This window comes from Andrographis paniculata, unplaced genomic scaffold, assembly GCF_009805555.1.
Source record: "Andrographis paniculata isolate CXL003 unplaced genomic scaffold, ASM980555v1 Contig55END, whole genome shotgun sequence".
In the NCBI taxonomy this organism is placed as follows: domain Eukaryota; kingdom Viridiplantae; phylum Streptophyta; class Magnoliopsida; order Lamiales; family Acanthaceae; genus Andrographis; species Andrographis paniculata.
In genome coordinates, this window is record NW_026137590.1 from 2151008 (window position 1) to 2167162 (window position 16155).

The 16155-nt window shown below is 34.2% G+C and overlaps 2 protein-coding genes and 1 pseudogene across 2 annotated transcripts; all 3 read left to right on the forward strand.

Moving 5' to 3' along the window:
* Positions 1-1241: 1241 nt before the first annotated feature.
* LOC127256291 (ras-related protein RABD2a-like) lies at positions 1242-4146 on the forward strand. Its single transcript, XM_051282210.1, has 8 exons — positions 1242-1453; positions 2080-2152; positions 2501-2548; positions 2624-2671; positions 3074-3145; positions 3221-3376; positions 3473-3576; positions 3724-4146. Exons 1-8 carry the CDS (start codon positions 1440-1442, stop codon positions 3815-3817), a joined length of 609 nt encoding a protein of 202 aa, XP_051138167.1. The 5' UTR covers positions 1242-1439; the 3' UTR covers positions 3818-4146.
* A 153-nt stretch (positions 4147-4299) lies between these two features.
* LOC127256289 (pentatricopeptide repeat-containing protein At3g46790, chloroplastic-like) lies at positions 4300-6844 on the forward strand. Its single transcript, XM_051282209.1, has one exon. The coding sequence runs from the start codon at positions 4746-4748 to the stop codon at positions 6510-6512; it is 1767 nt and encodes a 588-aa protein (XP_051138166.1). The 5' UTR covers positions 4300-4745; the 3' UTR covers positions 6513-6844.
* Positions 6845-13277: 6433 nt separating this feature from the next.
* On the forward strand, positions 13278-15948 carry LOC127256058 (flavonoid 3',5'-methyltransferase-like; annotated as a pseudogene).
* Positions 15949-16155: the final 207 nt, after the last annotated feature.

The following is a 16155-nucleotide window of genomic DNA, read 5'->3' on the forward strand; positions in this document are numbered from 1 at the left end:
ATGATCTACAATGTCGTGGCTAATATGTTTTTTCAGGTGAGTTTGAAAAAAATTAATTTAAATTTGCTACTAAAATAATGTTTCAAGAAATATTTTGTAAAAAAAAATATATACTCTCTCCGTCGCGTGAAGGATGAACCTTTTATTAGTAAGTTATTAATAATAAGTTATGATATTAATTTATTATTTTTTATATGAATGATATTATTGGTATTTTAAAAATTTTTAAAATTATATCTCGAAAAAATATATGCAATATGGATATTTTTTTTGTAGATAATAAAATTTTATATAATACAAATAAATAAAAAACAGAAGATGTTAAGTATTTTGTGGATATTATTTTTATTTATTTATCATTATCATAAATTAGTTTTATAAAAAATGAGAAATTTTAAATATAGATAAAATATTATGTTAATTGAGGAGAGAGATAGAAATAAAAGAGTTTTGAGTAGGTCTACACGTAAAATGTTATAAGTTTAATTAAATTTTAATTTATATTTGTTAAGTATGTTTAAGATTGATAAAGTTACCAAAAATAAAATTGATCATCTTTTGTGGGACATTAAAAAGAGAAAATGAGTCAGCTAGATGGAAAAAGTATTTTTTTTTATATTATTTACGCAATTTTTTATATATAATCTAAAATAATATTCATTAAAAGTATTTTCCAAAGTAAATACGCCCATAACTACTCGTATTATGACGTGTATATTAGTGCTAATTAATATACCGTGGCCCTAGAAGTTATTTGCTTTGACTTATAAATTCAAATTTTTATAAATAATTTTTCTAAAAATATATTATTTTTTATAACATCAATAAATTCAAATGAAAATAAAATCAAATAAAATCAAACAAATATTAATTTAAATTCATTTTAAAAATCATATATCAAATATATAAATTTTTTAAAAACATTAAGTAAAAAAAAAGTTTTTTAAAAAAACAGTAACACACAATAATGCGTATCTTTTATCCTCAAAAATATTTTATGAACGCGTGTACAGCATTACCAGCGTAATGGCTGATAAATCATAAAATAGTCCCGAAAACCGGGGACCAGAACTCCAGGACTGATTCCATTCCCAATCAAGAGAACACTGCCTCTGGAGTTCTTAATCCCGGACCTCCCAAAATTCACCCTATTTGATAGCTGTTGTTATTCCGTGTGCAACATGCGTAATTTAGCCTTTTCCTCGAAGCCTTCACCGTTCATTCATCCGCTGCTATAAATTGAAATAAACCAAACGCCATTTTCGCATTATAGTCATTCTCCCAACGCTGAAATTACGATTTTCCTCCACCCATCGCCTACTGCCAAAGCTCCGGTCAACTCCTCCGGCGCTAATTCCGTGTCGCCGACGTAATTCGTCCCATCGTCGGAAGGTGAATTTTTTTGTGGTGCGCAATCAGACCAATCGTCGCCTCCGATCATGAATCCGGAATAGTACGCCCTTTTTTTTTTTTTTTTTTTTTTTCTCATGTTCTTTTGTTATTGGAATATGTTTGTGAAATGAAATGGTTGAATGATTTACTGTTTGAAATTCGGTTTTTATTTGGTTGGGATTGGTAGATCCGCTAGGTTTTGGATTGAAACTTTTTGGAATTTTGGTTTAATTTTGCTTTGGCCATTTAATGATGTTAGATCCGTAGGTTTTCTGTCTCTTTTTTGAAAAGTTGAGAGGTTTCTATGGTTCGTGGTGAAGCTACTTGTGATTTGTTTTGTGCTCTGCGGTGATAGTCTGATGTCAATCTGAATACGAAATTAAAATCTAAGAAAATTCAGGGTATAGATGACTGTATTGATGGGATCGCTGTTATTGTACGATTGATTTCTGAAATCATAATTGCAATCGAGTGACCTCTCCATTAATTGCGAAGAAACATATGATTTTGATACAATAAATGGTGCGATGTTTGATTCGGATTCCATTATAACAGAATTATTTCTACGTGGATGTTGGAAACTTGTAAGATCGTACATTTTGCAATTGCTTGAATGCAATTTCATGAACCCTTCTGATCTCAATTGCTATCATCCGACTAATTATTTATTTAATGTTCGTTTTTCAGTGATTATTTGTTCAAGCTTCTTCTAATTGGAGATTCAGGTGTTGGAAAGTCATGCCTTCTCCTTAGATTTGCTGTAAGTGTTCTTATACTGAATTTTGCATTTGGGAAAGCGATTTGAATGCATTGTGGCTCTGTGATACTATCCTTATTTAAGAAACTTGAATAATGGGGAACATTTGAATTTCATTCTCCAATTCCCTTATTAAAACTGCCAACATAGTTTTTCTTTATTCAAATAGTTCTAATCAGTCCAAGGATATGAGGATTGAGGTGTTCAATATTATCATTTGAATGCCAATTTTGAAAATCATTTCTTGAAGTTCTCGCCTGGATAATAAATACTTGATTTTGCCTGCAACTGGTTTCTGTTACGATGAGATGAAGGCTGGGCATACTGACCTTCGCTGTAATTTTCATGCAGGATGATTCCTACCTTGACAGCTACATCAGCACAATTGGTGTTGACTTTGTAAGATTGAAGCGTAGTGGGTATTAAGTTTTGTCTTTAAATATAACAGTTCTGATTGTGTTTTCACTTATACAGAAAATTCGAACTGTTGAGCAAGATGGGAAGACTATCAAGCTTCAGATAGTAAGTTTTTTATTTGTTCAATTCCATATTTCTCATGGATTTACCAACTAGATTTTTATGGGTTGATAGCACATTTGGATATAGCCATGTATTGGTCTTAGTTTCTAGGTTTTGTATTCATTTTTGAGGTTGATAAATGATTAGCACATGGTTTTCTAATCACATTTTAGAAATGAATTCGTTGCTTCCAGCCAGCTTGTTTCCATGAAAGTTTTCTTCATGCTTGCTTTATTTTTGCCAGATTATTTATATCCCACTAATATGTTGATGATGTTTCCTCTGTGATTACCTTTTCTTTTTTGTCTTCTCCAATTCATGTGAAACTGCAATAAGCCTTACGTAGTAAGTTTGCTCACATGCTTAAATCTTGTTTAGTTTATAACTTTGTTTTTCCTCTTGCAGTGGGATACAGCTGGACAAGAACGATTCAGAACTATAACCAGTAGCTACTACCGTGGGGCTCATGGAATTATTGTAAGCTTATTGCATTTTGATTCTTCCTGTGTGTAGCATCTAAACACATTCTCAAGCTGTATCGGTTCTCTACAGATAGTATATGATGTAACTGACCAAGAGAGCTTCAACAATGTAAAACAATGGTTGAATGAGATTGATCGCTATGCGAGTGAAAATGTCAACAAGCTTCTGGTAGGAAACAAGTGTGATCTTGCTGACAACAGAGCAGTTCCATATGAAACAGCAAAGGTAAAGAATTTCAACCCACAGAGATAATATCATAACAATTAATGCTGTACTGAAAAAAACTTTTGTCATTCCCCTTTTTTTTTTTGTTTTTAAAAGGCATTTGCGGATGAAATTGGCATCCCTTTCTTGGAGACTAGTGCCAAAAATGCTACTAATGTTGAACAGGCCTTCATGGCCATGACTGCCGACATTAAGAAGAGGTTTGCCTTTACACTTGACTGTTCCTTGTTCATTCAACTCCTTTTTTTTCCCCACAAAAACTTTTGTCTTTTGACTTACTATAGTTTGTATTAACTTCTCACTTTCCAAGCTTGTCATTTGACTCATTTCATTATGAACACATGCAGGATGGCCAGTCAGCCTGCGTCAAGCAATGCAAGGCCGCCTACTGTCCAAATTCGCGGACAACCTGTTGCCCAAAAGAGTGGGTGTTGCTCTTAGTGGATTTATTGATTTGGCACCGGCCAGGACAAAACGACTTGCTACGATGATTACCTTCCGGGGTATGTCTTATATTAGTTACATTCTTTCTTTATATATTGGATCTGCATGCTGGCTGTACAAATTAAACGATTCTGCTTACTCCTGTATTAGTATTTCTTAGTCCCGTTATCTTTCCTTTAGTTCCTTTCGTCTGCAGTGTTATCTTTGCAAACAGCCTCTCGGAAACTTCCGAATAGCAGCATCTTGGAATGTAATGTGTGTTTTGTGTTGGCACTGAAATTGGGGTTATCTTCCTTTAAATAAATTGCTCTTAAATTTTTGTTGTTGCCGCTCGTCTGATCCTACTTTGGTATTGCAATGGTAAAGCCCTGACATTGTAGTTAACTTTGTAGACAGTGTTGGCAGCCTAGGATGACTTTTCTAGCTGATGTGGTTTATAGGTTATTGCGCTCGGCTCAGAAATTTACCCAGTGCGCGCTTGAATAGTAGTTGTTCGGGATTCTAGCATTTCTATAACTTGTATTTAAGATGCACACAACATTCTCCGGTATCCCCGGTGCTGTTGTATTTTTATTTATTTATTTTGGATATTAATATATCTCTGGATTTTTCTGATTAGAAAAAATGCACACAACATTGTCTATTCTCCGGTATACCTATGATCAGAGTGCCCTAATAATTCTCAACTAAAATTTTCAGATTTGAAAGAAAAATAAAATTGCAAAAATTAACATAAACCACGACACTTTGTGCAGTGCAGTGTAATGCATATTTATACATTACTTATTCTACTAATCCTAAACACTGTCGCATCGCGAACAGAAACATACATCAAATTCCATACAGTGTTTGTTAGTATTTTCCTTGTTTTACCCTCAAATCCAATAATTTGGCAAAACCCAAACAAACACACAGGCTTTTGCAGATGATTGGCGGTCTGAAAACTCAGATTTCCCCTAACCTCTACGCCTCTATATTGAAATCTTGCATTTCTCGGAAATCCATCGGGCCGGGCAAGCAGCTGCACTCCATCTTCATCCTCAATGGCTCTATATTCCACGACGTTAATTTGGCGACAAAGCTCGTCAATCTCTACTCCGTCTGCAACTCCATGCCCTACGCCCGCTACCTGTTCGACAGAATGCCCAAATCGAACATCTTCCTCTGGAACGTTCTGATCCGCGGCTATGCCTGGCACGGCCCCTACGAGGACGCGATTTCGCTCTACAATCGCCTGTCCGATCACAAATTGGTGCCCGACAACTTCACCTTCCCCTTCGTCCTCAAGGCGTGTTCTGCTCTCTCGGCGGCGAACGTCGGAAGGAAGATCCACGCCCGTGTTCGCGACACGGGGTGGAACACGGACGTGTTCGTTGCCGCCGCGCTTATTGACATGTACGCCAAGTGTGGCTGCGTCGCCGACGCCCGCCAAGTGTTCGACGAAATTACTGAAAGAGATGTAGTCCTCTGGAATTCCATGCTCGCTGCATATGCTCAGAATCGGCTGCCGGCGGAGTGTTTACGGCTCTGCGCCGAGATGGCGGCAGCGGCGTCACCGGAGTTTCGGCCCACGGAAGGTACAATAGTGACTGCAGTGTCCGCGTCGGCCGATTCGATGGCTGTCGGCCGAGGCCGCGAGCTTCACGGCTATAGCTGGAGGCTCGGATTCGGCTGCAACGACAAGGTCAAGACAGGACTGATCGATATGTACGCCAAGAGCGGGAATCTAACGGCGGCGAGGTTTCTTTTCGATAGATTAACCGCGAAGAGATTAGTTGCATGGAACGCGATGATCACGGGTTATGCAATGCACGGCCACGCGCACACCGCGCTCGATTTGTTCAACCGAATGGCGGGAGAGCTTCGGCCAGATCACATAACGTTCATCGGAGTTCTCTCGGCTTGTAACCACGGCGGATTATTGGAACAAGGATGGAACTACTTCGACTCGATGGTTAAAGACTACGGCTTAGAACAGAGTGTCGAGCACTACACGTGCATGGTCGATCTCCTCGGGCGTTTCAACCGATTAAATGAAGCTTATGATATGATAATCAACATGCGAGCAACGCCCGACGCCGGCGTATGGGGCGCGTTGCTCAACTCGTGCAAGATCCACAAGAACGTCGAGCTAGGGGAAGCCGCATTGGAGAGGCTCGTCGAGCTCGAACCCGGCGACGCTGGAAACTACATAATGTTATCGAATATCTACGCGCAATCTGGGAAGTGGGAAGGCGTGACGAGGCTCCGGAGATCGATGGCGGCGAGGGACGTAAAAAAAAGCGTCGGTTGTAGTTGGATAGAGGTGAGGACCGAGATTCACGCGTTTGTGTCCGGCGACACAACACATTTAATGTCGGATGAGATCTATGCGGAGCTGCGTTCGTTGGGCGACTTGCTCGCGCGAGCCGGATATGTTCCGAACACGTCGCCCGTTTTTTACGATGTCGAGAGCGATGAGAAGACGGCGGCGGTGAGCAGCCATAGCGAGCGGCTAGCTATTGCGTTCGGGCTCGTCGCTACACCGCCGGGGACGAGGCTTTTGGTGACAAAGAACCTCCGAGTTTGTGAGGACTGCCATACGGCGATCAAACTCGTGTCGAGGATTAAAGGGAGGGAGATTGTCGTTAGGGATGTTAATAGGTATCATCATTTTAAAAATGGCGCGTGTTCTTGCTCCGATTTTTGGTAAAATATAAAAATCCACATTGACGGCCTGATTGAAGAGGGCTGATTTGGGCCGGGCCCATGGCCGAAAAGAGAGTTGTTGGGTGGTGTAGTTAAAATGTTTGTTTGGAAGGTATTTGGGCTTAATCTAGCCCAAATACATGTTGGGTCTCTATTTGCAAGGCCCATAAGTGTTACTGGGCCAGCCTGGATAAAAGTTGTTTGAAGCAAATTATTTCTCCTTTTTGGAGTGAATTTCATTTAGAGTGTGTGTGTGGTGGTATAGATAATAATTGCATAGAAGTAAGAGAAAAAAATTGTAAAGAAAATGAGTAATAAAGAATGACAATTAATTTTTGTATTTGGTAGAATAGGGAACTCATGTTGGGAAATAAAAAAAAATAAATAAATAAATAAAAAAAAAATAACAAATTAGATGAATTGATATAGATGTGATTACCGAGGGAAAATAAAAGAATAAATAAATCAAGGAAAATAAAAAATAAAAAAGGATTTTAATAAAATAAAAATTTATGAATAAATATTGTTATATTTAATTAGTAATTCTTAATAATAATAGTTTTGATATGAATTTTATGAAATTGAAAAAGTATTTTCTTAAAAAAATTATAAAAATAAATAAATAAATAAAAATATATATTCATGTATAAAAACTTTATTTCTTTTCGTTTCTTTGCAATTAAGAGAGAAATAAAAATAAATAAAGAAATATCATTTATTTTTTAACTTTTATTTCTGGCTTAAACAAATAAAAAAAATGGACCAAACACACTCTTATAGTATAAACATTTTACCGAAATAAAGTGTCAATAATATATTTTTATAAAACATAATATCAAGTAATAGAAAAAAACATATAAAAATACATGCCAAGTGATTGAGTACTATGACACTTTTGTTTGGATAAATTAAATATAGTGGGTAGGTAGCATAAAGAAGCATTAGGGCATTTACTTTGGAAACAATTTTAAAATTCTTCTTTGGTCAAAATCCTATACTAATTTGTAAAACTTTTTCTTTTATTTTTCTGTCACTAACATATATATATATATATATAGTGAATTTATTATGTGCAAAATATTCATAAATATTGTCTTTTTCGGTAAAATATATTATTTATATTGTATTTTTTAGTAGATTTGAAATTCAATTAGGTTATTAGGTTGATTCATTTTAAGTTTGTATGTAGTCTTATAATGGGTAAAGAATGTACTGACTATGCATTCAGATTAGTTAATTTATTTGATAATGTGTTTGTTAGTTTGTATATAATGTCTTTGCATCGTATCATTTTTAATTGACTCATCTAAATATATCGTTCTTACGGTTGATTCTTTGTATCCTGCACACTAAATCACTTTATGTGTTGAATCATTCCAGTGTTATCTAGAAAAACAGACGAGGTTAAAGAAAAAACTATACAAGAATATACTAATGAAAATATGATATGGGTGTCAGATTACAAGAAAGAAAAGTTCATATTTTGAGTTTGAATGGTCTTATTTGTGGAAACATCACACTTCTCTAAGTCGTGATGGTAAACTACTTGTAGTAGTTGGAGATGATCCAAAAGATTTTTGGGTGGATTCTAGATGTGGAAAGGTATGCTACCTTTATTTACACTGTAGCTGTCTAGTGATGCGTTCTGTACAATGACTGACCAACTCTGAGGCCGGCCAGCTTTTGTTTTGCAAGCAATTGGAACTCTGCATGGTTATTTGGACTACTTATTTGCATCAGCCAACTTGGTACCCCACCCCGATGGCATAACCAAACCTTTGCAACTTAAAATCAGTGTAAAACTTGCAGCGTTGCATTTGGGATGGGATATTAGTGCGTTGAATGAAACCTTAGAGGAATTCGCTCCATAGGCGCCTAGGCGGATGGAAAGTTCATGTATTTGGCGGAGCTTGTCTAAGTTTTTTATGTCGAAATTGGTTAGTTATAAAAGGAGCAATAAATTGATTTCTTTGGCCAGATATCTGGGATCTCATTTAGCCTGAATTCAAAGTCTCTTTTCATTGGAGTGTGAGATTGTACGTATGGTAGCCTTCTTGAGTTTTGGGAGGGAGCATATCATATCAAAATAAGAGATAATACTATTAAGAACAATTGAACGTTTTTTTTGTAATGCATGTATTTTTTTATGTAAGTTACATCTTAAGGAGAAATAAATAATAAAATTGTTTCCATTATAATTCTCGAGTTGGTAGGCTTAATTTTACTAAAGGTATAATACTTCGGAGTTGGGCCGGTGCTAGACCAACTCCCATGGATGAGCTAGTGCTAGGCCATCCGATGTTGAATTTAGGTTAAATAGATTGAATAGACTACTCATGTCAACAATATGCATGTTCTTTTCAGAAGTCTTACTAAAAGAATTCTATAGTTAAACATGCTTGCTCTAGAGAAATTTGAGGATGGATGACCCACTAGGAAGCCTCCCAAGGTGCGCGTGAGTGAGGACAGAAGCGCGCTGGAAGGACTCGTGTTGACCTGTGGGGCCAGTCTATGATATCAACATGCTCGGCTTCGGATGGCTTGCGGGCTAGGGTGTCACAAAAGGTAACTAGAATTTAGTCGTAAGGGCGTGTTATTTTGTTTTAAATTAGTAATATTCATTTCGAAGGGCAAGTTCAACGGCACCATTTCCGAGACTCCCGCTAAGGTAATTTTGATTGATCTTAATTAACTAATCAATGTCTTGATTATTTATGCATTTCATCTCATCTCATATGATCTGTTGATCTATCTTCTTCAATGGCGTTTTGGTTATTATGTTGCTGTAGTATGTTTAGGAAACAAGCGCTTATTTGAGAGCAGCTGAAGGATCTGAGGCTGGTCACAGTCTATTTTAGTTATGAATTTGAATTAATCATCTTCATATGACTTGATCGATAGATCTATCGTGATCTGAAGCATATATACTTTGATATGAATTGGTGTTTTGATTTGATTATGTTAATTGTGAAGGAGTATGATGAATATGTCGGCGGACGAAGGTCATTTCATCTCAATGTTGCTCATAATAATAAACGCAAATAAGTTGATAAAGGTCAGAGTCTTCACCGGATAATCTCTCAACTCCACCACCTTCGCCTAGCCCTCCTTGATGAAGCCTTCGACACCGGCCTGCCTTTTATCCAGAAGGCCGACATGGCGGACATAAACGAATTCATCAAATCCGATGCCATGAAAGTCCTCCAAAACCTTATCGACTAAGGTTGGTACGCTACACCTATCAAATTCAAACTCAAATTTGAATTCATCATCACTTGGGTTGGGTTGGGTTGGGTTATAACGGCATGGAGGATCCACATCAAGAATTTTAACACATTCCTCACTAACTATTTCCATGTCAAGCTCGTCATCTCTCTGTCACCAAGGTTTCACTCTATGCAAGCCCCTCACTTGACTACCTTTAATTTTAATTTTTAATGAATTTATTAATTAATCATAAGGTTTAATAGTAAAAATTTGGTTTTAAAATCAAAACCTTCATAAGTATTATGAACAAATAATATGAGGTAAAAGAAAAAAATTCTAAGAGAGTTCAGTTAAAAAGGTTAAAATTGTGAATCCTCATCCTAACTTTCAAATAGACACCCATTTATTTTTGGTTCAAATCAATCTCACAACTGCAAACTTGATGACTTTTACGAACCTCTTCTGGTTCATCATTTGAGAGCTATGTTATATATCTGATTTTAGAACTTACACCCTTCCATCCTAACATTATATAGATGAAAATAATTGTTAGATTAGATGTGTCTGTAAAGTACAATATAAATAACAACAACAAAAGTACAAAAGAAAAATAGAAAAATAGAAAAAAAATCACTTATATCAGTTCCATACTCAAAGCCTTCACCAACGAGAGGATGGAAACCTGTAATGGTTGCCACTTCTTGTGCGCTGGGAATAGACTTAATTAACGCTAGATCACAAACCTTGTACATCTGAGAGACCATATAATGAAGTTAAGTACTCGAAAGGAATTGAGCATTGTTAACACACAAAATGCATTTAGTGCTCAATATATTTTTATAATTCTTGATATCAAGACCAACTATATGAAAAAGATGGTAATTATGTTTAATTAAATTTTATTCATAATGCAGTAGAATATTTTATCATAATACAAGGGATACAAACATACAAGATTTTGTATATCCTAAACTCTATTATGTCAGTAGTTCTTATAAGTAAAATTTAATCAAATATTACAATTTTACCTTTCTCATACTACACAAAAAATTAAATGACATGATGAATTAAAGTTATCAAAATATACCAATTTTAGTAGATTATAAGTGAAAACATCTTTCCAAAATACAGACAATAGAAAATGTGATTTCACACATAACCCTTACCTCTAAAATTGTATACATTGGTGCTTCCCCAATTTTAGTGGTTCTAGAAAGGAAATTGTTATGTTTTTTATAAGCTACCAACAAATATTCCGAGGTAGGCAAGAACTAGATCTTTACCAAATGAAAAAAAAATGAAATGATAAGTATTACAACATTCGAACGAATGTATCAGAAACATTGAAACACCATAATTATCCTACATTCTTACATATTTATTTATTACAATGGACCTATCACCAAGCTAATTGGAAACATTTGAAAAATACATATACTAATAAACAATATCATTTATTTCCAAAATTAGTTACTTTTCCATTGTAAATCTCATTTATAACTTTCCAAAGTATAGATACAACCAAACACCAAATTAAAATTTGGTATTTACAATTGATAAAGAAGTAATGAGAACATTCAATTGTTATGACTAGCAAACAACTCAAAGGTGGCCATAGGTAAAATAAACCAAATCAAATAACACAACTAACATATATTGCAATCACACATTCAGGTGCCAAGATTAGACGAGATCGTAAAGAAAAATCAAATTTATATATTAAAAAAAAAACAAGTATCAACTTTAAGAAAAGATAATAGAATTGGATAAACTTGTGATATGCAAAAAAATATGACATTCCTATAGGTCCAGGCTCCATAAGAAAATATATTCTTAATTCAAACATAATCCAACGAGGACGAAGACGAGGAAGATCCTTCATTGGCTAGAAACATGCTACACAAACGGCTACAAATATTCGCATGAAAAAATATGAGCATTCATTTCCCAAGAAATATAATATCATACGTAAGCGTTTGAAGTCATCTTACCATGGGAGAGAAAAGGAAAACAACTTCTTTTAAAAAAAAATAAAAATTATGGAGATTAATTATGTATAATGAAATTTTATATTGGAAAGTATAAATCAATTCACATTGGGAATAATCTTAATATATATTAATGAAACCGTTTATATTCCTACAAGAGCAAATAACAAATAGTTTTACATCCTGAAAAAAAGTAACCCGCGGAATTGTTAAACGGCACATCCGTTCCTCTAGAGCTGTGTATGAATTTTTTATGTCATACTCTCATATTCTATGGTTTCTTGTGTAATATTCAACCCGTGGAAAATCACCTTTAGTAGATACAGAGAGATGATTCACTTCTCTAGGTAAAGTTGGAAGGTCCATAAACAAAATATCAAAGTTACAAACCTGAAAGACAATTACAATAAAAATAATATATTGAGATTAATGTAAAATAAAAAAAATAAACAGTGTCAAAACAGAACCTCAGCGGTCATAAGATATGCTGCAATTGGGTGAAAATATACTGTTCTAATAAAATCGTTTGTTATTACTATAGGTTCAAGTACAATAATATCCTCTGTCAATCTATCGTCTTCTCTTGCTCTATATGACCATATAAAATGTTGTTACATACAAAAGATTAGCTCATAAAATCTATCATAACATCAATCAAACAAAAGTAATAATGTTTAGTTTTTTCTAATATGCTAACCTTATCTTGATTCGATAATGGTAAAATTTCCTCTATATTAAAGACGACTAAATACACTTCATTTGTTGCAAATGGAAAAATATTAAAAGAGAAATGTCTTAACAAAGTATTTTTCAAATAATAAATAAATAAATAAAATGTATCGAACAATATAAATTTTGAGATTAGTAAAGCGACATGTTCTGATTATAAAGAAATGATCAGCATTTCGACATTTGTATTGTATTATTTGCAGCTTCACTTGTAAAAACTTTAGATTAACTTGGACGAAATTTAACCTATAAAAGACCGAAATACAAGCATGACCTTAATTTTTGTAAAGATCTTAGTATACGAAAAAATTATTGCTTAGCAAAATAATTACATTTTCAAGAACATGTAAACGAGCTATCGTGGCACATTGTCTCAATAGTTAGATTAATAATTTAGACCTTAAATGCAGACTGAAAGATCATATTTAGCTTATAAAAATTGGATTTACATACTGGAAAATTTACCGCCTAAGTTGTTATATTTAATCTACTGTGGAGAAATATCTTCTAATTTGCCGAGTAATTATCCTTATGAAGTTTAAACTGTAAGCATAAAAGCATAGTAAATTTTTAAAAAGCAAGAAATAGTTTTGGAAAGATTACGTTGAATCATACATTCACATAGAGAAAATTAATTAACTGATTAAATGCGAGCATCTTCCCATCTTGATTGAAGGCTAATGCATTTATTGAGACGAGTTAAGGTTGTATCCCTAAAGGGTACTACACGCTAAACAGATATCGTAGTGTGACCTTGGTTCTACTCTGTGATTCATATAGACATACACATACAAATATAATTTACGCACTATTTACAATCAATAAACAAATTGCATATATATACCATGACTAAAACTGTCCTCTTAATGTTTGTCTTTCGGGGGATATCTCTCTCATGTAACAAGTTAATGATATTACTGCAACAAATACAGATCGTGACAAATATTTAAATGACAGAATGTATGTATATGCCTATGTATTTTATTATGCTTTAGTTTTCCTTTACGTTGTGTATTTTTATAGATAATCTCACCACAAAATGTATGTATTTATTTATGCTTGCAGTTATACTTATTTTATGAAAATTATCAATATCATATTTCTAATTCAACACTTTATATGTACACATGTATATGTTTGCAATCAATTCAAAATCCCCTCGAAATCCAAGAGCTTACAATCCTACAAAAGCTTTAGAGCTTATAAAATTTTAAGCATTTGTATGCTAATGAACACAAAAAAAGGCAGATGCTAGTCTATTAAAACACCAAAGAACCTCTGGTGCAAATTTCTATTTTAAGTATGCATTTGAACTAATAATCTGCATATGCGTTGATCAATAAATCTATCGTGATCTAAATCATATATACTTTGATATGAATTGGTGTTTTGATTTGATGATGTTAATTGTGAAGGAGTATGATGAATGTGCCGGCGGACGAGGGTCATTTCATCTCAATGTTGCTCATAATAATGAACGCGAAGAAGTTGATATAGGTCAGAGTCTTCACCGGATACTCTCTCCTCTCCACCACCCTCACCTCGTCCTCCTTGAGGAAGCCTTCGACACCGGCCTGCCTTTCATCCAGAAGGCCAACATGGCGGACATAAACGAATTCATCCAGTCTGATGCCATGAAAGTCCTCTAAAACCTCCTCGACTAACGTTGGTACGTTACACATGTCAAATTCAAACTCAAAATTGGATTCATCATCACTGGGGACTGGGTTGGTTTGTGGAGTATTAGGGGGAAGATATAACGTTTGATTTTGCATAAAGTACCAAATGAGCTGGTGATGGTGGATTGGATAATCACCTACGATAACATGCTCTGGTCAGGGTCGGTGGCGGCCACCACGGAGGAAAAGATGGAGATTAAAAAGTTTATGACGGCATGGAGGATCCCCATCATGAATTTCAGCACAATTCTCACTGACTATTGCCACGTTAAGCTCGTCATCTCTCCATTACTACGGCCTCACTCTATACAAGTCCCTCACCTGACTACCCTTAATTCTTTTTTAATTAATTAATTAATTAATCATGTGGGTTAATAGTAATAAATTTGGTTTTAAAATCAAAATCTTCATAAGTATTGTGAACAAATAATGTGAGGCAGAAGAAAAAAATTCTAACAGAGTTGAGTTAAAAAGGTTAAAATTGTGATTTATTCTCCTAATTTTCAAACAGACACCCACTTATTTCTGGTTCGAATCAATTCTACAACTGCAAACTTGATGACTTTCATAAACCTCCTCTGGTTTATCATTTGAGAACTATGTTATATATCTAGTATTAGAACTCACATCCTTCTATCCTAACATTATATTGATGAAAATAATTGTTATATTATATGTGTGTGTAAAATACAATATAGATAACAACAACAAAAGTAAAAAATAAAATTTTTTCACTTATATCGGTTTCGTATACAAAGTCTTCACCAACGAGATGATGGAAACATGTAGTGGTTTCCACTTCTTGTGCACTGGGAATAGACTTAATTAGTGCTAGAACACAAACCTTGTACATCTGAGAGACCATACAATGAGGTTATATACTCGGAAGAAATTGAGCATTGTCAACACATAAAATGCATTTAGTGCTCAATATATTTTTGTAATTCTTGATATCAAGACCAACTATATGAAAAATATGGTAATTATGTTTAATTAAATTTTATTCATGATGCAGTAGAATATTTTATCATAATACACGAGATACAAACATGCAAGATTTTGTATATCCTAAATATCATTATGTCAGTAGTTCTTATAAGTAAAATTTAATCAAATATTACAATTTTACCTTTCTCATACTACACAAAAAATTAAATGACATGATGAATTAAAGTTGTCAAAATATACCAATTTTAGTAAATTATAGGTGAAAACATCTCTCCAAAATATGCAAAATGGAAAATGTGATTATACACATAACCATTTACTCTAAAATTGTATACATTTGTGCTTCCCCAATTTAAGTTATTCTAGAAAGGAAATTGTTACATTGTTCATAAATTACCAGTAGATATTCTGAGGTAGGCGAAAACTAGCGCTTTACCAAATGAAAATAAAAAAGATATGAAATGATAAGTATTACAACATTCGAACGAATGAATCAGAAACATTGAAACACCATAATTATCCTACATTCTTACATATTTATTTATTGCAATTGACCAATCACCAAACTAATTGGAAATATTTTAAAAATACATATACTAATAAACAATGCCATTTATTTTCAAAATTAGTTAAATTTCCATTGTAAATCACCTTTATAACTTTCCAAAGTATAGATATAACCAAATACCAAACTAAAACTTGACATTTACAATTGATAAAGAAGTAATGATCATACATTCAATTGTTAATACTAGCAAACAACTCAAAGGTGGTCATAGGTAAAATAACCCAAATCAGATAACGCAACTAACATGTATTGCATTCACGCATTCAGGTGCCAAGATTAGACGAGATCGTAAAGAAAAACCAAAGTTATAAGAAAAGATAATAGAATTGGATAAACTTGTAGTATGCAAAAAAAAATATGGCATTCCTATAGGTCCAGACTCCATAAGAGAATATATTCTTAATTCAAAAATAACCCGACGAGGATGAGGAGGATCCTCCATTGGTTGGAGACATGCTACACAAATGGCTAAAAATCTCCGCATGAAGAAATATGAGCATTCATTTTTCAAGAAAAATAATATCATAC

What these genes read in the sequence shown, in the direction of transcription:
- LOC127256291 (XM_051282210.1), top strand. An exon ending in GCCTTCTCCTTAGATTTGCT is followed by an intron (nt 2,153 to 2,500) that starts GTAAGTGTTCTT and finishes ATTTTCATGCAG; the next exon opens with GATGATTCCTACCTTGACAG. An exon ending in GTGGGGCTCATGGAATTATT is followed by an intron (nt 3,146 to 3,220) that starts GTAAGCTTATTG and finishes GGTTCTCTACAG; the next exon opens with ATAGTATATGATGTAACTGA.
- LOC127256289 (XM_051282209.1), top strand. Translation starts at nt 4,746, where the DNA reads ATGATTGGCGGTCTGAAAACTCAGATTTCCCCTAACCTCTACGCCTCT.